The sequence below is a fragment of the Oncorhynchus gorbuscha genome, linkage group LG25 (genome assembly GCF_021184085.1).
Source record: "Oncorhynchus gorbuscha isolate QuinsamMale2020 ecotype Even-year linkage group LG25, OgorEven_v1.0, whole genome shotgun sequence".
Taxonomy (NCBI): Eukaryota; Metazoa; Chordata; class Actinopteri; order Salmoniformes; family Salmonidae; genus Oncorhynchus; species Oncorhynchus gorbuscha.
In genome coordinates, this window is record NC_060197.1 from 33468246 (window position 1) to 33491307 (window position 23062).

The 23062-nt window shown below is 42.7% G+C and overlaps 1 protein-coding gene across 21 annotated transcripts in view; it reads left to right on the forward strand.

The window, feature by feature from the left end:
* Positions 1–23062, forward strand: part of LOC124014436 (receptor-type tyrosine-protein phosphatase delta-like) — a 611657-nt gene that overhangs the window by 541070 nt on the left and 47525 nt on the right. For 4 of the 21 annotated variants that reach the window (XM_046329410.1, XM_046329412.1, XM_046329415.1 and 1 more), the window contains 8 exons: positions 1172–1317; positions 1431–1575; positions 9724–9821; positions 11048–11304; positions 12530–12623; positions 16425–16634; positions 18405–18565; positions 22253–22264. In XM_046329410.1, coding sequence (XP_046185366.1) covers positions 1172–1317; positions 1431–1575; positions 9724–9821; positions 11048–11304; positions 12530–12623; positions 16425–16634; positions 18405–18565; positions 22253–22264 — 1123 coding nt within the window. Of the gene's footprint in view, positions 1–1171; positions 1318–1430; positions 1576–3359; positions 3666–4540; positions 4735–6979; positions 7007–7676; positions 7795–8677; positions 9266–9720; positions 9822–11047; positions 11305–12529; positions 12624–16424; positions 16635–18404; positions 18566–22249; positions 22265–23062 lie in introns of all 21 variants that reach the window. The other 17 variants (XM_046329413.1, XM_046329414.1, XM_046329408.1 and 14 more) reach the window with 9 other exon arrangements.

Genomic DNA, 23062 nt, shown 5'->3' on the forward strand with positions numbered 1-23062 from the left:
GTATACCACACCCCCTTGGACATTATTGCTTAATTATACAACAAGTGGTTTGGAATTCCTATTGTTAGAGCATATCCTGCCTGTGATATACTACACAATATACACATGTCCAGTACATTCATAAAATGTGCCATTGTTTAAGTCGTTACCTAGCAATGTACTACTGCTACTACTACTTTTACAGATCCACTGTCTCATCTGCCCAGACATGCAACTTATAAACTTGATCACTGTAAAAAGTATCTAGACATTATCTCCGACATTTGCAACATTGTTGTAATATTGAAATTCAGGCAGGCAGCTTTTCTCAGCTACTCAAAATCATGAATCCGCATCATTTTTATTGATATATACAAAGGAAAGTAAATAGAGAGACAGGTAAAACTAAATTAAATGCAGCTCGTTAGCTCTCTTTCCAGCTTCAGTATGAAGTGATTGTGTTAGCTGTGTAGTTGGCTAGTTAGCAAGTGGGGAATGAGCCTCCATAGCAAACATTTCATTTTTGTTTGTCATAGCAACCTGCAAAGTTCTGGAACTATCATCCAGCGCTTGGGTAGTTTTGCTTTACATGGCATTCAATACGAATAGAACTAACGATCAGAGAATGCCTAAAATAGCACTTAGTTGAAAAACTGGATGGTTTAGGAAATAATCTAGATTTTTTTAATGCTGGTAACCCATTTTATAAAAGCAATAATACACTCGAGTCCATGTGTTATGACATTTTCATGGCTGTGGTGGTCTATCCCACCCTGTTTCGCCATGTGGCTATGACCACGTCCCAGCCATGATAAAAAATGCATAACACATGGCCTCGCATGTATTATTGCTTAAGTATAAAATCAGACTTGAGAACTTGAATAGTTCTTGAGCATAATTTACACTGCCAATCATATATATTTAAACTTGTTTTCCTTAAATTATGTTCTAATCCAATATGATGAAATTGTGTCTGTTTAGGGAAATAACAGTAATTGCATAGTAATAACAGGTAGTTGCAATCACAGGTAATAGTAATAATGTATAAATAACAAGTTACTGCTAATGTTATTAGTAGTAAAAAAATAGCCGCAGCAGCACTCGTGAAATACCTTTAGCAGCGGTATGGTGGGCGTTGCAATGAGTATCATTGGTTTAGTGGGCCAAATGTGTATTTGTATTGCTTTCCCAGTCCCTTCTCAACCGACCGACTTCAAAGGGGAAGCCAAATCTGAAACAAGCATACTACTATCGTGGATAGCCCCAGCACAGACCGGACAAGACAATCAAATCATGGGATATGAACTTCTGTACAAGAAGGGGGATGACAAGGAGGAGGTAAATGGTTTATCACATTCAAAAATCAGCTATACTGGCCCAAATATATCTTACTTCCAATGGTACACGTTTTTTTGAAGTCCTGAACTGATGACATACCATTTTCTCAACAGAAACGCATCAGCTTTGAGCCTACCACCACGTACCTTCTGAAGGACTTGAAGCCCTTCACTACTTATACTTTCCAGCTAGCCGCGCGCAGTAAGCACGGTATCGGGGCCTACACCAATGAGATCTCCGCAGAAACCCCTCAAACACGTAGGTCCTCTTCCATATCTCAGCTCTGGCCAGACAGTTTACCACTGGATGTGGAAACTCCTTGGAGAGAAAATACATTCTTACATTTTCAAACGCATCTACCTTGGCCAATTTAGAATTACATCCGCTAATTCCAATACCTTTTGCCAAAAAAACAGGTCAATGACATGATAAAAAATAAATGTCATCGAAAGAGATTGATAACTCTTAATAAAAATAAATGTCATCGAAAGCGGTGGATGACCTTGAAAATGGGTTAGTTCTGCAACAATTGGAGCTGAAACAGTGTGTTTTGTTGTCTACCTGACAATGCACCTATTAACTTTGAAATGGCTACATGGACAGAGTTCACTAGGGCTCTCCTGTGAAGTCAACAGACAAGGTCAAACTATATACAGAATCTACTCGTCTTCAACATCTTTGATGTCCAAAACATCCCAACCAAAAATAGAGCTTGGAATTATTCATAAAAAATATATTTCCTATTTATCTGACTGTCTGTTGTTTTTGATTAACAAAAGTGCATGTTATCCCGCTATTGGAAGCCTTGTCTCTTGATTTTGCATGTAAGCCACGGCAGAGTATTTGCGTATTGAGACTGAGCTTTCTATGGAAATAAAATTCTGCCCATTTTATCTGGAGGTCAGAGGGGTTTCCTTTTCTCAGTAGCATAATTGGTAATGCCAACCCCTTAACTATTTTTTTTACAAACAATTGGATGGACTACCAATTCCATAGAAAGCTCAAAAGCAAGTAGTATCACTGATGATAGAGAATTACTGTTTTTCCACACAATAAGACCTCAGGTTTATTGAAATGACAAAATTGATCAAGGCACCAAATTGAAAGCTAGGTACAAACACGTAGTGTATTGACTATTAGAAAATAGAACATTTCATTTCAAAAACTGATTTGAAATATTATTTGTAATATATTTAAAATAAACCGGAGGTCTGTGCAAGACACAAAGGCAGAGAACAGGTAGGTATTAAGTTCAAAAAGTCCTAACGCGATGGGAGGTATCAAGAAAAGTTGTCTGCATGCCAATGTGTTGAGACTTTCAAAAGTCAGTCATATCACCTTGGGAAGTTCTCTTTTGTACGATCAGGCTTTTACCACAAACCAACAGGCTTCGGAAAGGTTGGTGACCAATACAACTTTTTACACCTTGCTAGAGTTTAAGCATCAACCTTTATGTTTTTGGATTTGTGGTAACTGCTTGGCAAATGTATGATATTTGGTTGGAATTTATTAGGATTTTATGTGATTAAGAGAACTTTTACTGAGCAGTCATTTGATAAGTTTATATGAAATGTGGGCTTAGTCTTGGTTATAAGCCGAATATATGAATCCCTAGAGTGATAATAGTTTTTAGGAATGAATGTCACATTTTTCATTTACAAAGGTAGGTTACATATTGTGAAGGTGTCCTATTATCTCATGACAACCCCATCCATACATCCTCACTGTATGTGTTTTTATTAATTGAGTTGACCTTGTTTGAAAAAAGTATTTTGTCTCATCTTGATTGTGAAACCTCATTGACTTTTGGTACCACTTCTTTGCAAACATTGTTTCAGTGCTTGTGCTTCATCCTCATGTCATATTTATTTTCCCTTTCCCTTTTCTTTATTCTTTGTTTGTTTCCACCACCATCATCCCAACCCCCAAAAAACTTCAACCTACCTGTGAAACCCCTCCTCGAAACAAACAAAACCACAACTAAAATGGTTGATCCAATCAAACAAAACCCTGCTCCTCTTCCTATCCACTCCTCCAATCAGAGCCCTCAGCTCCACCTCAGGATATCAAGTGTTCTAGCCCCAGCTCCACCAATATCCTGGTAAGTTGGCGGCCTCCTCCTACGGACTTACAGAATGGGATCATAGTTAAGTATGCTGTCCAATACGCCGCCACTGAAGGGGAGGACACCACCACCCGAAGAATATCCGACATCCCTCCAGAAAGCTCCCAGTACCTCTTGGAACACTTGGAAAAATGGACGGAATACCGTGTGACAGTGACTGCTCACACAGATGTGGGTGAAGGACCTGAAAGCTTACCACAACTCATCCGCACCGAGGAGGATGGTATGTTTTTCCGAAACCGCTGCCCCTGTTGCAAATCCAGTCTGCCCTCTAACCTCTAACCCCCTTCAGAAACTGTCTAACAGCAGACCCTCTGACTTAGCATCCCTCTCTTCTTCTTCCTCCTGCTTCTATCAAAGTTGGCAACACTCCTAACTCATTATGAGCCCACTTTTACTAACTTGGACCACTTCTGTGAAACTTTTTTTTTACTGAACAGACTGACCTAACTTTTTTGTAAAGCTAATTTAACTTTTTGTCAGTATTTTTTTGCCTTTATCCCCTAATACTCAATTTCAACATATGGTATGGCATTTTCTCCTGCATTGAAGCACTTCAGGCCTTTGACTTCCAGTCCCAAACTGTCTTTTTTTTGTATGAGAAAAGAACTTGAGATTTTAGACGTTTTTTAAATGAATTTGACTAAATGTGAATTGATGGACAGTGGGAAGAGAAGGTTATTTTTTTAATTCGCCAAAAAACAACACATTTAAAAAAATCTATATTTTATTTAACTTTTTCTTCACGCTTCATAGCCAAAATTCTTGCAGGTTGCTTCAAGCTTTTGAAGCATCCCCTTTGGCTCCTCTTTTCAATTTTAACAAACACATTTTTATTCCATGTTTTTAATCCACTACTCCCATTTTTGAATGTTTCCAGATGAGGTCAATTGTCAGACCTGTTTTTGGGGTTGTTTTTCTTTTCCCTTGCCATTGTTGAAATATTGATATCATACAGTGCTTGTTGCTGTATGCTCCCCTTTTGTAGATTTTTTCACCCCAGCATTTTGCTCTTTGGAGTTGGCCAGAAATTAAAAGGGGAGAAGGGGTTCTCTATAATCTTGACCTTCTTTCTTTTATCCCATGGTGTTCCTCCAGTTCCCAGCGGCCCGCCTCGTAAAGTCGAGGTGGAAACTGTCAACTCTACGTCAATAAAAGTAATCTGGCGCTCGCCGATGCCCACCAAGCAGCACGGGCAGATCCGAGGGTACCAGGTGCACTATGTCAGGATGGTTAATGGGGAGCCCATGGGACAGCCAGCCATCAAGGACATCTTGATTGACGATGTGCAGGTAAGCACCCTCCTCCTCCGCCTTCCGCCCAAAACTCTCAGGTTCTCTCACCTTGAGAAGTTCTCTGACACAAGGACAGAGCATAAGAGTCACACCTGCCAGAGTGAAAATACAAGGATACAGTACTAAGCCGTATAAAGTGTGGTTAAAACCACACGTTTTTACAATATGGTTTAAACCTGATGACACCAATGAGTTTTTCTCAGGATCTTTGAAACTGAGTCACCCATTGAGTAAATATATGATAGATACACATTCATACATTGGTGTGCATTTATAGGAATAGACCTACGCAGTATGGGACTCACCATATGTTACTCTCATTATCTAGTAGAAACAATCACAGGAACTACAGTGCATTCGGAAAGTATTCAGACCACTTGACTTTTTCCACAATTTGTTACATTACAGCCTTATTTTAAAATGGATTAAATTGTTTTTTTCCCCCCACATCAACTGAACACATTATCCCATAATGACAAAGCAAACTGTTTTTTAGAAATGTTTGCGAATGTAATATAAAAAAACAGATATCACATTTACAATGCCTTGCGAAAGTATTCACCTCTTGGCATTTTTCCTATTTTGTTACCTTACAACCTGGAATTAAAATATATTTTTGGGGGGTTTGTATCATTTGATTTACACAACATACTTACCACTTTGAAGATGCAAAATATTTTATTGTGAAACAAACAAAAAAACTGAAAAAGTTTCACCCCCCAAAGTCAATACTTTGTAGAGCCACCTTTTGCAGCAATTACTGCTGCAAGTCTCTTGGGATATGTCTCTATAAGCTTGTCACATCAAACCACTAGGATTTTTGCCCAATCTTCAAGGCAAAACTGCTCCAGCTCCTTCAAGTTGGATGGGTTCCTGCTGTTGTACAGCAATCTTTAAATCATACCACAGATTCTCAATTGGATTGAGGTCTGGGCTTTGACTAGGCCATTCCAAGACATGTAAATGTTTCCCCTTAATCCACTCGAGTGTTGCTTTAGCAGTATGTCATTTTCTTGCTGGAAGGTGAACCTCCATCCCAGTCTCAAATCTCTGGAAGACTGAAACAGGATTCCCTCAAGAATTTCCCTGTATTTAGCGCCATCCATGATTCATTCAATTTTGACCAGTTTCCCAGTCCATGCCGATGAAAAACATCCCCACAGGGATGGTATTCTCGAGGTGATGAGAGGTGTTGGGTTTGTGCCAGACATAGCGTTTTCCTTGATGGCCAAAAAGCTCAATTTTAGTCTCATCTGACCACAATCCCTTCTTCCATATGTTTGGGGAGTCTTCCACATGCCTTTTGGCGAACACCAAACGTATTTGCTTTTTTTTCTTTAAGCAATGGCTTTTTTTCTGGCCACTCTTCTGTAAAGCCCAGCTCTGTGGAGTGTATGGATTTAATGGTGCTCCGTGGGATGTTCAAAGTTTCTAATATTTTTTTATAACCCAACCCTGATCTGTACTTCTCCACAACTTTGTCCCTGACCTGTTTGGAGAGCTCCTTGGTGTTCATGGTGCTGCATGCTTGGTGCTGCCCACGTGACAGGCCAGCTCTAGGAAGAGTCTTGGCGGTTCCAAACTTCTTCCATTTAAGAATTATGGAGGCCATTGTGTTCTTGGGGATCTTTGCCTCGAATTCCTTTGACTGTGGGGCCTAATATAGACAGGTGTGTGCCTTTCTAAATCATGTACAAACAATTCAATTTACCACAGGTGGACTCCAATCAAGTTGTAGAAAAATCTCAAGGATGATCAATGGAAACGGGATGCACCTGAGCTCAATTTCGGAGACTCATAGCAAAGGGTCTAAATTCATATTTATTTATTTATTTTTCATCAATAATGTCTAAACCTACTTTCGCTTTGTCATTATGGGGTATTGTGTGTAAAAAAATATATAATAATAATTTAATCAATTTCAGAATAAATCTGTAACGTAACAAAATGTGGAAAAAGGGAAGGGGTCTGAATAGTTTCCGAATGAACTGTATAGGGCATTAATTGAAATGCGATGAATCACACATCGTTAAATGCAATGGAACTGACATATTCAATAACTTATTGGTGGTCAGTGAATGAAATCTCTTAGGGGTAAAATCATCCGTTAGTATATGTGTCTTGTCTGTGGCTTCTCCTCTACTGTTCTCTGTACTCTACTATCTCACTAGTGACCGCTGACTCTGTACTTTGCCTTTGTTTTGTTTTCTCTCTCCTTTCCTCTCTCTCACATCTTAATCAGTGGGAATATGATGATTCAACTGAACATGTGAGTAGATACAGAGACCTCATACAGAGTTAATCCCGTTCTCCCCTTCGATCCCCTGCATGCTCTGTGTCTCCTCTGTTCCTGACCTTCGCATGGTTTTGGCTGTATTGAACCTCACGTTACCTCCTAACTGTTCTGAATCAAGCTAAGACAAAAAGAGAAAAACATACTCTAACTGCTTGTTTTCTACTTGTAAATTGATATGGAATGGCTTACTAACAGAAATCCATAGCCAACATTACAAGGCTATTCATGAATGCTTAGCGGTGTTTATTATAATAAACAAGATTTTCGAAAGGGGACCTAGTTTCAAAAATATTATACTGTATGTTACCATTGGTACTGCACTACTTACACCCTTGCCTTTTCAATGCATGGAGTGACCTATGCTGACACGTCCACCCGTCGAGATCGTTTGCATGGAGCGAAGGATCATATGCATTGAGCAAAGGATGGTGGACTATATAGTGGCAGGACAGATTTGTACCAACCATGTTCATTGCCAGTCATTCACTAATTAGTGAGCTGATATCTGTGAGATAATGTCCTCTGAATTAATTACAACATAAATGCATGCACAAAAATATTACCCCCACCCCGCAAAAATTACCAAATTGCAGCACAATCCCAAGCAAGAGTTCTTAAAAGTCCCTATTATTCTAATCCACAGGAAATGGTCATCACAGAGCTGCAGGCTGAGACTATGTACTCAGTTGCTGTGGCAGCCTACACGACAAAGGGAGACGGAGCTCGCAGCAAGGCCAAGCTGATCACCACCACTGGCGCAGGTAAGGGAACTGTCATCACTGACAAATCTCCCCCTGCCCCTCTGCTAATGTACCCTGTGATCATCCCAAAATGCATTTGTGCTGTAGAGAGCTGTGAAAATTGCACCCAGTGAAAGGAAGCAAAAAAAAAGAAAGCTAAATCGACCTTTCCCCCCCATGGCTATTAAAGTGTGAATGCGGCTAATTGCCACCTCAATTATGACAACAATTGTAATTCCGCTCAGCCGCCGCTTTGACATTGGAATGCTCACAGGGGTTAAGGAACTAATGGAAAAATCAGGTGGGGAAATAGGGGAAGAAAAATACTTCCGAATTAATGGCAGCCCGACAGTCTGTTCTGCTCTCATTGGTTTCTTTTGAGAGAGAGGCATGACACAATCCAAATGGCAATTCAGAAATACTTTGCTGTGTGTTTTTGACATATAATTGCGCTGTCATCTAATCTTGTCTGTAAAGCCTTCCACCTGCCTCCACCGACGTACAGATACAAATGGCAAGTGTGTGTGTGTGTGTGTAGGGTGGGGGGGATAGGAGCCTTCATTCAGTAAAGGCTTCACAGGTATGTCATATTGGTTAGGTATCAAAGCAAACAGCAGTAGCATTTATGCAAACAGGGTGTTAGCTATCTACTGCTCCCTTGGTGGGGTAAGCCTGCCTACTCATGAAGTCATAACAGCAATGACAACCCTTTACGCCGAGTAGGAAAGGAGATCAGATTTTGCTGTCATGCATTATGGCTTGGGTTGTTTTGGAATGTCATCATCCTCTCATAATTGTCGTAATGTCCGTTGGATATTGCTTTTAAAATGCTATAGCAGTTTGAAGGGTTTCTTTGCATGGTATTTGTATTGAAAATTGTGTTTTGTCACTGCTCTTCCCTTAGTACCTGAAAAACCACGACTCATGGTCAGCCCCACCAATATGGGCACTGCCCTCCTCCAATGGCACCCCCCGGCTTTAACCCACGGCCCCCTGCAGGGCTACCGCCTTCGCTTCGGCCGCAAAGATGTCGACCCTCTGACCATCATTGAGTTCCCAGAGCGTGAGAACCACTACACCACCAAAGAGATCCACAAGGGGGCATCATACACCTTCCGCCTGTCCACCCGTAACAAGGTGGGCTTCGGCGAGGAGACGGTCAAAGAAATCAGCACACCTGAAGATATGCCTAGCGGCTTCCCACAAAGCATTGTAGCCGAGGGCGGCACTACTACCACCATTCAGGTGAGCTGGAATCCACTGTTACTGGCGGAGCGCAACGGCGTTATCGTGAAGTATGCCCTGCAGTACAAGGACATCAACAGCCCTCGGAGCCCCTCAGAACTCTTCATCACCGCCCCGGAGTCCACCATCACCCTTGACAGCCTCAAGGCAGACACCACTTACGATATCAAAATGTGTGCCTTCACCAGCAAAGGCTCCGGCCCCTATAGCCCCAGTGTCCAGTTCAGGACACAGCCCTTGGATCAAGGTAGGACCCCACCGCAATTCAACCTCCCGCCCACAAATCCAACTTCACTCCACAGCCACCACCAACAGCAACCACATCGTCAAGCCATAGTGGCAGAAGAACAAACAGATTCATCCGATCTCAGGATTGTTTTAAAATCATCTGTATGTATACATAGCACTCCCTCCCCATAAGAAAGAAAGATATGAACAGGTGGAGTAAGTATATGTGTCCTATGTCTTGTCAGCCAAGCCAACGGTGAGCCATTAGGTTAAAGAGCTGCTGTTAATTAAAAGGTAAGATAAAAGTAAGCTACGGTAAGAATGGAGTACTGTAGCCCTGCTAAGACCACTCTCGTGCTGGTTTCAGACTGGTTGTAACGGGAAACATGTTCAGGTAAGAGGTTTGTTGTCCGGAATCCATTAGAGAGGGTTGTTCGTTTCGTGTCTAAATCATCTGCTCCCCCTTTCTTTCAGCAGTGTTTGCAAAAAATTTTCATGTGAAAGCTGCCATGAAGACAGCTGTGCTCCTCACCTGGGAGATCCCAGACAACTATAATGCAGCTCAGCCCTTCACAGTAAGAGCTTTTGTTATTTTAGTCAACAATGTTTGAGGACAGCAATCCAGAAAATATGACTTGTTTCTGATTGGCTTAAAGGGCCTTCTAGAGTGTGCATTATTTCCTGAAAGCAAAAGTTTAATTAAAACCATTATTGACATTGTTGAATTAAATTTTCATAACAGCAAGTTCGGTCTGATTGGTTTGGTTAGCTAAACTAGCAGGTCTGTTTGTTTGGTTAGCAAGGCAACTACTGTAGCTTCACTACATGATCAAAAGTATGTGGATACCTGCTCGTCGAACATCTCATTTAAAAATCATGGCCTGGCTCGCAGTCGGCGTTCCACATCTTCTCAAAGGTGTTCGATGGGGTTGAAAAACAGCCCCAGACCATTATTCCTCCTCCACCAAACTTTACAGATGGCACTATGCAGTTCTTGTGCTAACTTTGCTTCCAGAGGCGGTTTGGAACTTGGTAGTGAGTGTTGCAACCGAGGACAAATGATTTTTGAGCTCTATGTGCTTCAGCACTCGGCCTGTTCTGTGAGCTTGTGTGGCCTACCACTTCAGGGTTGAGCCATTGTTGCTCCTAAACATTTCCACTTCAAAATAACAGCACTTACAGTTGACCGGGGCAGCTTTAGCAGGGCTGAAACTTGATGAACTGACTTGTTGGAAAGGTGGCATTCTATGACGGTGCCACGTTGAAAGTCACTGGGCTCTTCAGTAAGGTCATTCTAAAGATAGCATAGCTGTGTGCTCGATGTTATATACCTGGCAGCAACGGGTGTGGCTGAAATAGCCAAATCCACTCATTTTAAGGGGTGTCCACATACTTTTCTATATATATAGTGTCTCTACTAAACTTGCTAGCTACTTCAGTGGAATTTGAACCGATTTCTACCTGCAAATGAACACATGTCTCGCGACAAATGTGTTCAATTATAGCCATGGTATAAAAGGGACAATCAACTCGGAGCTGTATGTGTTCTCTGGAAAATATTACAACTCCGTGGAAGATTAGTTCAACTCCGCTAGCAGGTCGTGGAACACACCTCGCACGTCATTCATTATTTTACATAGAATGCATAGCCCTTCGTTGATTATCACTTAGATATAAATATGTTAACCAGCTACCGTATTGAGCAGAAGTTCAGACATGTCCCTGACTAAACAGACCTCAAGTGTCGAATTAGTGCATATCCTCAACATTCACACACCCTTTCTTTCCATCGCACATCCAGATCCTTTATGATGACGGCCAGAGCGTGGAGGTGGACGGCAAGCTCACTCAGAAGCTGATCACGGGTCTGCAGCCCGAGACACAGTACTCCTTCCTGCTAACCAACCGGGGCAACAGCGCTGGCGGTCTCCAGCACCGCGTCTCCACCATGACCGCCCCTGACATCCTGCGCACCAAGCCCTACCTGATTGGCAAGACCAACTTGGATGGCAAAGTCACTGTAGAGCTACCCTCAGTCCAGACTTCAGAGAAAGTCAGGTGAGTGGCGGGGATTAAAACTAATGCTATCGCTAATTGCAGACTTGTACTTACAGTGCTGGCTATTTAGCCTAATTTGATTGCACTTAATTAATGTGTCTCGGTGGCTGACCTAATCCATTTATTTACCTTCAGCTCATCTTTTGGTTCAATTATATCAGCATGATACCATTAAAGCTTATTTATCCTTATTGCTCAATGTCACTCACATTGCTGTTACAGTATCTGTATAGTTGCACCTAGTAACTGAAAGGGACAAGATTTTTCACAGATTTCTCACCACTTTGTTTGTTTGACAGGGTTTGAAAGGTCAGAACATCAGCACTGAACTTCATTGCTTTCTTTAGAATTGTACACTGTATTTTACATTCACTGCATTGTATCAATCCTGTTCCTCTTGTTCTCTCTTCCTCAACACAGAGAGGATGACACCATACATTCCCCCATCCAATTTATCCCACTCCCCAGTATTAAGTCTTGTAATGTCTCTCCCTGACTTTCCAAATAAGCTCTGGGTTGTCAAAAGGCCAACATGCAGATCCAATTGTAGACTGGCATTTCAAACCCATTTCGGATTTTGATCTTGCTGGATGCGCTCGGGCCCATTCTCCCCCATGCCAGAGCTTAAGCTAATTAGCTTCCCATTAGCCTGCCACACTGCCTTCCTGGCTAAAGCTAGCTAGCACTGTGCCCAGCCAGGAGAAGCCCTCAAAAAAGTCTGGCAGAGGCTATTATCTCTCTTGCCGCCCGATGGGGGGATGAAAATCCCTCTAATTCCAGCTCCTCTTCTCTCCCTCGCGAAGGGCTGCTAATTAGCCCACAGAGTCTTCAGCGAGGTGTGACAGTGTGCCCGACTTTTCTGATCATGCTTCAATTAAAAGACAAGCATGGAAGAAAACCAACTCTTAATGGAATGATAACGGTCTAGCGTAACTCGCTAATGTCGCAATCATTTGTTGCCTTTGTCTGTTGTCCTCAACGCCTCCTACCCTATTACACCTACAGGATTAGTAGGAAGCTTCTCAACAAAAAGACTTGTTATGGTCCCCATGGAGACTAAACATTGTTGTGTCTGAAGCGAAATGCTTTGATCTTGGTTTGTTTTGTCTAGACTCAGCATGTGACCATGTAAAAATGGTGCATTGTAAACGTATTGTGGAGTGAACTGACAATGACCTTGAAGAGCTTGTGTTGTTTTTTCTTTCTTTCCCCTTTAATTTTCTAGGGGATACTACATAGTGGTGGTGCCTCTGAAGAAACAGCGCACAGGAAAGTTCCACAAACCCTGGGACAGTCCAGATGAGATGAACCTAGAAGAGGTAGGTACCACAAAATAATCCAAGAAATGAATACAGATTCCAAAAAGTCCTTTATTAGACATTACCATTCGATTCCTGTTGTGGATTCTCTATATTATTATAATTGTTTTAAACTAGGAAAGTCAGTTAAGAACAAATTCTTATTCACAATGAAGACTCAGTACTGAGTGAATTACAATGGAATTAACTTCAACCCAAATCCAGTAGAGACTGCCTCGGTCTCATCACTCTCTCAAGTCTTACTAAAAAGAAAGGTGGTAGGAAGAACTCGGCTCTTAACTCTGTAGATAGGAGAGGATGGGGGTGGGGAAACCTGGGGACAGGGCTGGTTGATTGATGCAAATAGCTGCAGAGAGCATTATTCATATGGAAATGAGGTAGAACATGGAGTAGTCATCAAGTGCACTGCAACTCAACCCCCCCCCCCCCTTCCCACCCACTCTCTCCCTCTCAACTGAAATTACCTTGAAGAGCTGCATCAGGCCTCTGTGTCTGTCCTTATTCAAGGGAAAGGTATCACATTGGTTATGCACAAAAGTACTTGACAACATTTATATTTAGCCGGTCTAGGTATTTGAGAAGCTTTCATGCACTGTGTATGCTCAGGTACATTAGTGGAGAAAGCTTACGTAAGGATTTTGTCGTCAAATCGTAAAGTGTGCATGCTCTTTGTGATGCGTGAAACGCATATAGACCGTCTCTCAGCTATGTTAATGGCCCTCACCACACCACACACTCACCTGCCTAACACATGTGAAACATTCCTAGCACTCGTAAGATACTATGGATGGCATTCAATGAATTGCAGTAAGTGGGTCTCCAGATAGCGCTTCCAGAAATGTCTTTGGACAGCTCAGCATTCAACACCACAGTGCCCTCAAAGCTCATCAATAAGCTAAGGACCCTGGGACTAAACACTTCCCTCTGCAACTGGATCCTGTACTTCCTGACGAGCCGCCCCCAGATGGCAAGGGTAGGTAACAACACGCTGATCCTCAACACAGGGGCCACTCAGGGGTGCGTGCTCAGTCCCCTCCTGTACTCCCTGTTCACTCATGACTGCACAGCCAGGCACGACTCCAACACCATCATAAAGTTTGCCGATGACACAACAGTGGTAGGCCTGATCACCGATAATGACGAGACAGGCTATAGGGAGGAGGTCAAAGACCTGGCCATGTGGTGCCAGGACAACAACCTCTCCCTCAACGTGATCAAGACAAAGGAGATGATTGTGGAATACAGAAAAAAGAGGACCGAGCATGCCCCCTTCTCATCGAAGGGGCTGCAGTGGCGCAGGTTGAGCGCTTCAAGTTCCTTGGTGTCCACATCACCAACAAACTAACATGGTCCAAGCACACCAAGACATTCATGAAGAGGGAACGACAAAACCTTTTCTCCCTCAGGAGACTGAAAAGATATAGCATGCGTCCTCAGATCCTTAAAAGGTTCTTCACCACATACAGCTGCACTCGAGAGCATCCTGACTCGTTGCCTCACTGCCTGGTATGGCAACTGCTCGGCCTCCGACCGCAAGGCACTACAGAGGGTAGCGCGAACAGTCCAGTACATCACTGGGGCCAAGCTTCCCTCCATCCAGGACCTCTATACCAGGCGGTGTCAGAGGAAGGCCCTAAAAATTGTCAAAGACTCCAGCCACCCTAGTCATAGACTGTTCTCTCTGCTACAGCACGGCAAGCTGTACCGGAGAGCCTTTTAAACAGCTTCTACCCCCAAGCCATAAGACTCCTGAAAATCTAATCAAATGGCTACACAGACTATTTGCCTTGCCCCCCCCCCTCTTTTACACCGCTGCTACTCTCTGTTGTTATCTATGCATAGTCACTTTAATAACTCTACCTACATGTACATATTAACTCAACTAACCGTTAGTTGAGGAAATATGTACATGTAGGTAGAGTTATAAAAATGACTATGCATAGATGATAACAAAAGAGTACCAGCAGTGTAAAAGAGGGGGGGGGGGGCAATGCAATAGTCTGGGTAGCCATGCTGTTGTCTCGTTGAGTCTCGTCTGCCGATTTTGGCTGATGTGTCACTGACGCCTTGAACGATTACCCAAAAGTCGCCCCCTCCCGTCAGAATTGATTTGTTTGTCAATATCAGGCTCTCACCTTTTCACAACTTTTCCCAAGGGCGGCTGGATTTAGCCGTGTTGACATGGGAGATGATTGAAGACATTATCAGACAGTGCCACCGGCCCTTGTGACAAAGCCAGTGCAGACACTTGACAGGCGCACACACACTCCAGAGAGAGAGAGAGATATGGAGGTAGAGTTCTGACCGAGTAGCTGGCTTGGCTTACTTTGATACGATGTGTTCATTTCGGGAAGTCAAGCAGACATGAAACCCTTACATACATTCCCTTATTTATGTCAGTTTTCATTGGGCATGAATCAGCGTTATCTTGTAGCCTATAGCAATAACACTTGAGCGTAGAACTGCATACCATTACACTTTCCCATAAGAGCAAGCCAAGTTCTGCCTTTTTTGTGCGGAAGCAATCATACTCCCATTGTAAAAGTGTGACCTCATTCACATTCTGTCCAGGTTGCCTGGTGTTGCTAGTAGGTAAATAATGACAGGTCGTCCTATTAGTGCAGTGCAACAATGCAATTTGAGACGTTAGGGGAGATGGGGGGCTGAGAGGGGGTTAGACTGGTTCGAATATGCTGAAGCAGCATTTTTCTGTTATGATACAATACAGTCGCCTTGGGGACTCACCCCTGTATTTTGATTTGGATGTTGCGTAAGGCTCCTGGCCACTTACATAATGGGAGTGGTGGTGTGTGTATTTACCCATGCTGAGCAAGGAACAGAACACCATTGCATTGTTGTTTAAGTGATACCTTGAGGCCAGTGGTAGGCAAACCTGTTCCTGGAGTACTGCAGGATTTTGTTCCAACTAGGCACCACACCAGACCAACTGAGCTAATTGATCAGTTAAGTGATTGCCTAAATTCAACACACCTGGTCTTGCAGGTCGGTTAAATCAAAAACATAGGACATTTGGTGCTCTTAGCACTTTCAATGAGTAACCCCACCTATATTAACCCCTGTTATTTTGCATGCCACAGGGTATTTGCTAATATACAATTAAAATCAGTGCATTCCAGTGACTATAAGCCATCATGCAATTGTGATGGTTCTGGTATCTGAGGAATATATCAACGTAATATATCCTTACCTATCCACAAGTACTGCAAATTTAGTCAGTTTACAACATATTTGCCTCTCTTTTCTTCAAAGGTTACGCAATGCTTAAGCACTTTAACCCTCATCCTCTTTATATCGCCAATGGAGCCAAAAATAAAAATGTGTTGTGACATCAGGGCCAAGGATTTCACCCTGAGCCAGTCAGGAACACTGTACACACACATGCATGCACATACACACACGTGTACACGCACAAAAACACACACACAGAAACAGCAGAGCCACTGGAACATCAACACGTTGTCTCCTTTCTTTACAAAATCAGATTTTTGATGACTTAAAATCCTTTTGAAATGTTTGACAGTACATATGATTATTCTAGGATCTCATTTAGGAAAATCCACACATGTCGAAAATCCTTGCCGTGTAAGACAAATGAAATCCAAATGGTAATATTTCCTCTTCCGTTGCAATCAGTAGTTTGAGCTTTTGTAATCAGGAGGGATGTAACACAGATTTGATCTCTGTGTGTGTGTGTGTTTGTGTCCACGTTTGTGCGACTGTAAAACAACTCTTTGTTCCTTTTTATCGACTGTCTGCATCATTTCTACTCTTCACTTTTAGCTGCTGAAAGAGATTAACCGAACAAGCCGAGGCCTTCGCTTCCGGAGGCAAGCTGAGCCCAAAGCCTACATCGCTGCCTACTTCAAAGACCTTCCCACCGACTTCACTCTGGGAGACACCAAGATCTATGGTGACTTTGAAAACAAGCAGCTCGCCAACGGCCAAGAGTACATCTTCTTTGTGCTTGCTGTCCTCGATATCTCTGAAAATGTAAGTATATGCCTTTTTATACTTTTTATTTCTTAGAAACTCTCTCTCTCTCTCTCTCTCTCTCTCTCTCTCTCTCTCTCTCTCTCTCTCTCTCTCTCTCTCTCTCTCTCTCTCTCTCTCTCTCTCTCTCTCTCTCTCTCTCTCTCTCTCTCTCTCTCTCTCTCTCTCTCTCTCTCTCTCTCTCTCTCTTCCTTTGTTTCTCTTCTCTTAGACACCCCACTCCATAAAGGAATTAGTTCAAACAGGCACTACAGACGGCCCTCTGGTGATTTCCTTTGCCAGGGATCTTTCGCCTTCATGCTTAAAGTTGCATGTTAAACGTCAAAGACCCAAATCCACTGTGTCTTGGCAGGGGGCACCTCCCTTGGATGGATGCGTTACGTCGAGTCCTTTTGAGCTCCGGTCTCTGAAAAAGGGCCAAGGCAAAGAACGGAGTCCGCTACTGTAGAGGGGAAATTCCACAGGGGCTCCTGCCAATCGCAGGAATATCTCTATAACGGGACTCCTCTTTAATTGCGCGCCTACGGGCGAATGACTTTATCTCCTCCACTGCAGCTTGTGTGTGTGTGTGTGTGTGTGTGTGTGTGTGTGTGTGTGTGTGTGTGTGTGTGTGTGTGTGTGTGTGTGTGTGTGTGTGTGTGTGTGTGTGTGTGTGTGTGTGTGTGTGTGTGTGTGTGTGTGTGTGTGTGTGTGTGTGTGTGTGTGTGAGTCAAAGGAGAAAGGGGCATGATTAGTTGACTAAACGTGGTAGAATGATGTATTTGATGAGCTGGGAGGTTTTACAGCAGTCTGTCTTGGACTCCGCCAGTCCTGACTACAGGTAAAGGAGGATGATAACGGCAGGCGGGTGGGCTGACAAAATGGGAGGGAATCTCCAATTTGTCCACCACAGCACTGATTGGCTTTTTCTTTGCCCCAAAGCCACATTCTTTATTTCGTTCCCCTCAGAATGACGTGACGGAACTCAATCAGGGCAGAAATTAGAGATATTAGAGATACAGTATTTCAACATACCCATATCGTTTGGAGAGGTGAATTCGTAAATTAGCATTGACACAATAACTTTGAATAGGCTAATGGTGGCGTAGACGTCACATACAGGTTGTCCCAATGTCTTTGTGAAAGTCAGACTGACCGAATCTACGTGTTCTAAGATGAAAGTTGGAAACTTTTGAACTTGGAAACTTTCAGTGGCCTCACAGAAGGGCTGAGTTCTATTGATCGGAGTTCCTCTGTGAGGATAGAGATGTGAGAGAGTGCAGGTTGTTTTTCTAGACACTGTAGAGGAGGAGATCATTTTATGTTGAGGAACGATAAGGAACCTAGTCTGAACTGGGATCACAAAATGTGTTTTCAAAGTCACAGTAGGCAGAGGAATAGTGGAATTGGAGCCAAAAGTATTTCCTATCCTATTCTGCACAACTTGGGTAACTACATTGTGGTGCTAAAATAATTTCCCAAGTTCGTCCTCTACTCTACTCTGCTATATTCTACTTACATGCGTTGGACTAGTAACCGAAAGGTTGCGAGTTCAAACCCCCGAGCTGACAAGGTACAAATCTGTCGTTCTGCCCCTGAACAGGCAGTTAACCCACTGTTCCCAGGCCGTCATTGAAAATAAGAATATGTTCTTAACTGACTTGCCTGGTTAAATAAAGGTAAAATTAAATTTAAAAAACATGTAATTACTAGCCTATGAAATGTTTTTATTTATATTTTTATAAATGATCCCACTATGAGTAATACCAATCCCCTTCCTCTCTTTCCCAGACCATGTATGCCACAAGCCCCTACTCTGACCCTCTTGTGTCAGCTGACCTTGACCCCCAGCCAATCATTGACGAGGAGGAGGGACTTATCTGGGTAGTGGGCCCAGTGCTCGCTGTTGTCTTCATCATCTGCATCGTCATCGCCATCCTCCTGTACAAGAGGTAAGGACTGGAGAAAGAGACACACACACATACACAAGAAGGTGAGAGAGATAGACATATTAAGCACATTCAAATACACTATCACACACAGTCTACCTTTCAGAAAAGATACACGCTCAATCACACGAACAGGCACACACATATACACATGCACTTTCAATCACACACACACACACACACACATGTACACAAGCACGCTCAATCAAACACATACGGTGGCTTGCGAACGTATTCACCCGCCTTGGCATTTTTCCTATTTTGTTGCCTTACAACCTGGAATTTAAATAGATTTTTAGGGGGTTTGAATCATTTGATTCATACAACATGCCTAGCACAATATTTTTTATTGTGAAACAAACAAGAAATAAGACAGAAAACTTGAGCGTGCGTAACTGTTCAACCCCCCAATACTTTGTAGAGCCACCTTTTGCAGCAATATAGCTACCAGTCTCTTGGGGTATGTCTCTAAGCTTCAAATCAAACCACATCAAATGTACGTATATAGCCCTTCGTACATCAGTTGATATATCAAAGTGCTGTACAGAAACCCAGCCTAAAACCCCAAACAGCAAGCAATGCAGGTGTTGAAGCACGTTGGCTAGGAAAAACTCCCAAGAAAGGCCAAAATCTTGGCACATCTAGCCACTGGGATTTTTGCCCATTCTTCAAGGCAAAACTGCTCTACCTCCTTCAAGTTGGATGGGTTCCTGCTGTTGTACAGCAATCTTTAAATCATACCACAGATTCTCAATTGGATTGAGGTCTGGGCTTTGACTAGGCCATTCCAAGACATGTAAATGTTTCCCTTTTAACCACTCAAGTTTTTTTAACCACTCGAGTGTTGCCTTAGCAGTATGCTTAGGGTCATTGTCCTGCTGGAAGGACCTCTGTCCCAGTCTCAAATCTCTGGAAGACTGAAACAGGTTTCCCTCAAGAATTTCCCTGTATTTAGCGCCATCCATCATTCCTTCAATTTTGACCAGTCCCTGCCGATGGAAAAACATCCCCACAGCATGATGCTCCCACCATGGCGTTCTCGGGTTATGAGAGGTGTTGGGTTTGCGCCAGAAATAGTGTTTTCCTTGCTGGCCAAAAAGCTCCATTTTAGTCTCATCTGACCAGACTACCTTCTTCCATATGTTTGGGGAGTCTCCCACATGCCTTTAGGCAAACACCAAACGTGTTTGCTCATTTTTTTCTTTAAGCAATGGCTTTTTTTCTGGCCACTCTTCCGTAAAACCCAGCTCTGTGGAGTGTACTGCTTAAAGTGGGTCTATACTCCAATCTCCGCTGTGGAGCATTGCAGCTCCTTCAGGGTTATGTTTGGTCTCTTTGTTGCCTCACTGATTAATGCCCTCCTTGCCTGGTCCGTGAGTTTTGGTGGGCAGCCTTCTTTTGGCAGGTTTGTTGTGGTGCCATATACTTTCAATTTTCTAAATAATGGATTTAATGGTACCTCATGGGATGTTCAATGTTTCTGATATTTTTTATAACCCTGATCTGTACTTCTCCACAACTTTGTCCCTGACCTGTTTGGAGAGCTCCTTGGTGTTCATGGTGCCGCTTGCTTTGTGATGCGCCTTGCTTAGTGGTGTTGCAGACTCTGGGGCCTTTCAGAACAGGTGTATATATACTGAGATCATGTGACGGATCATGTGACACTTAGATTGCACACAGGTGGACTTTATTTAATTAATTATGTGACTTAATTGGTAATTGGTGGCACCAGATCTTATTTAGGGGCTTCATAGCAAAGGGGTTGAATACATATTGCATGCACCACTTTTCCGTAAAAAACAACAAATATTTGAATTTTTTAAAACAATTTGTCCATTACATTAAATGGACAAATTACAAATTGAATTACAGGTTGTAATGCAACAAAATAGAAAAAAAGAGGGATGAATACTTCTGCAAGGCCCTGTACACACACACACACACACACACACACACACACACACACACACACACACACACACACACACACACACACACACACACACACACACACACACACACACACACACACACACACACACACACACACACACACACACACACACACACACACACACACACACACACACAGAGAGAAGAAATCTGAGCATCTCTTGTCCTGGAACCCCGGCAGAAGCTGGCCGTTTGCTGTCACCGCTCATCAGTTAGGCGTAGGAGGGGAGTGCTCAGAGTATCTGCTACGTGTCAGTGCATACGAATGCTGCTTTAGAACTGCCCCCCCCCCACACACACAAGAGAACCGCACTCCTGGCTTGCTTGGTTGACCCCTTGTTGCCCTGGTGCTTCACAAGGACACATCTCTCTATCCTAGCTTCTCCCTTGTCTATTTTCAACCTTGAATGAATACTGCTTTGGGCCACGTGGAGCAGTCTCCATAGCATCCACATTGAATGACACTGTAGAGCATATTAATGCATTACTGAGAGAATCAGTCTTGAGAGAAGACTTTGGTGAATCTGTGCTTATAGTCAGTCTATCAATAGGTATGTTGTCCACTCAACACCACGCAAGAACATGCAAAGTATCCCTGAATGAATAGGTATTCATTAAACATACCAACATCAATCCAACATTAAAAATACCAATACCAATCCAACATCATTGAGTCTTATGTCTATTTACCTTAAATTGTTAGTGTGTGACTATTTGGTTGTCCCAGGGCTTCCATGTTGGACGGGCAATGTCAGAGGCACCCGTGAAGAGTATTGAACTAACTTTCGGACATCGAATTAATGAATCCTTCTCGGGTTTCTGTTTGTGCCCAGGCAGATTTACACAACAATGACCAAGTCAATGTCACCTGCGTGTCGGGACTTTCCGGTCCATAACCAGGAGATATATCACTTGTCAAGATCAATGTGATAGAATTGGTGCCCTGTGTGAATAGAAAATGACAACATTACCGTGTGTGTTGAGGCAGGGGAAAGGACAAGATCATAGCAACACAGCATCGCTGATAAACTGTATAAATCAGTCAAAGGAAGATGCACACCTACATCCCCACTTGGATACATATCATAAACATGTTTATGTTAATCTGAGCTGAAAGTCATGGTTCCCTGTGTCCCAGACACCAAAACAGATCACAACGAATATAGGTGGCTTTTTATTTTTACAACGGTTAAGGGGAAAGGCCATATATACTCAAATTATATTATCTAGGTTTTTCTATGGAGTTTCTTCAATACTCCATGCAGGCACATTATTTGTATTGTCATGTGTTGTTGCCTTGATGCAGTTATTCTTCAGCATAGAAACAGACACACAGAGACCTTCCATGCTTGAGACAATCAATCAACTGAAAGGATCCCCCCCCAAAAAAAAAAATAATAATAATAATAGATATATCTTTGGATTGCACCTGTGATGAAATTATAGTATTTGAAACAACAAATAACCAATGGGGCATAATTGAGCGTGGTGTCCGTAGCGAAGCAATGCTAATCTTGCACGCCAATCAACATTGAGATACAATTGTTCTTTTTTTGTAGTAAGTATTTAACAGGAAATGGTACATTACAGTATAAAATATGAACGCTATACTTCAACTTCAGCCTATGGGGCATGATATTGTTGTCAATATTATTCAGTCGTCATAGCGACGGGTCATGATGCCGTGCCAGGTAACGTCCTGTCATGCTTTCTTTTCCTTGCTTACGAATGGAGCAGCAAACCAGACAGGTAAGAGTGAAAGGATGTGATATGCAGACAATACCACAACAACCCCCCACCTCAACCCTTTTAGTATCCCTTTGAGGACATTTCCTACATTCTATCTTGTTGGACAAAGTTCAATCATTGCAGAAAGTGGTTTTCCGTTGCTGTGCAAATCCAACGCTCGTTCAAAAGTCAGCTGTTTGCATTGATTGAATTCAGACCCAAGTGCCAAATGCTTAAATTTGAATTGACACTGTATATTTGATCAGCCAGGACAGTTCATCTTAAAGATTTGAAGTGATCTTTCATTGCTTTTGTTACTCTCACCCTACATTACATTAAAACATCAATATATTTGATATTATTCCCATTTGACGAGAACCTAGCTTGTCATTAGAGTTGACACGTTGTAACGTTTTCATCTTGATATTCACTGACTACGGAGCCATCTCACCAACCCGTCTGATTGTCCTGTCTGTCTCAATACGAAGGGGTCATTTCCCGATGAACACAACCGCTAGAAATCCCCGTTTCTTAGATTCCAACACCATTCGTCCGCAAGAGACAACTTACTTGCCTGTCTAGAACAGACCTGCATGCATTACAATGCCTTGACTGCTCCCCCTCACTTTCTCCTTAATTCTCAAAATGATATATATCTATCAAAAATAGATATATTTCTTCAACAGTAAGACGTCACAGCCAAATGTACTCACTGGCCAGGAAAGCACTTTAACAGCATTTTCCCAGCTTTCCCCGCACAACTACTCCCCAATCATTGCATTGCATTTTACATTTGTTTTTAGCAAATGAGCCCTTGCA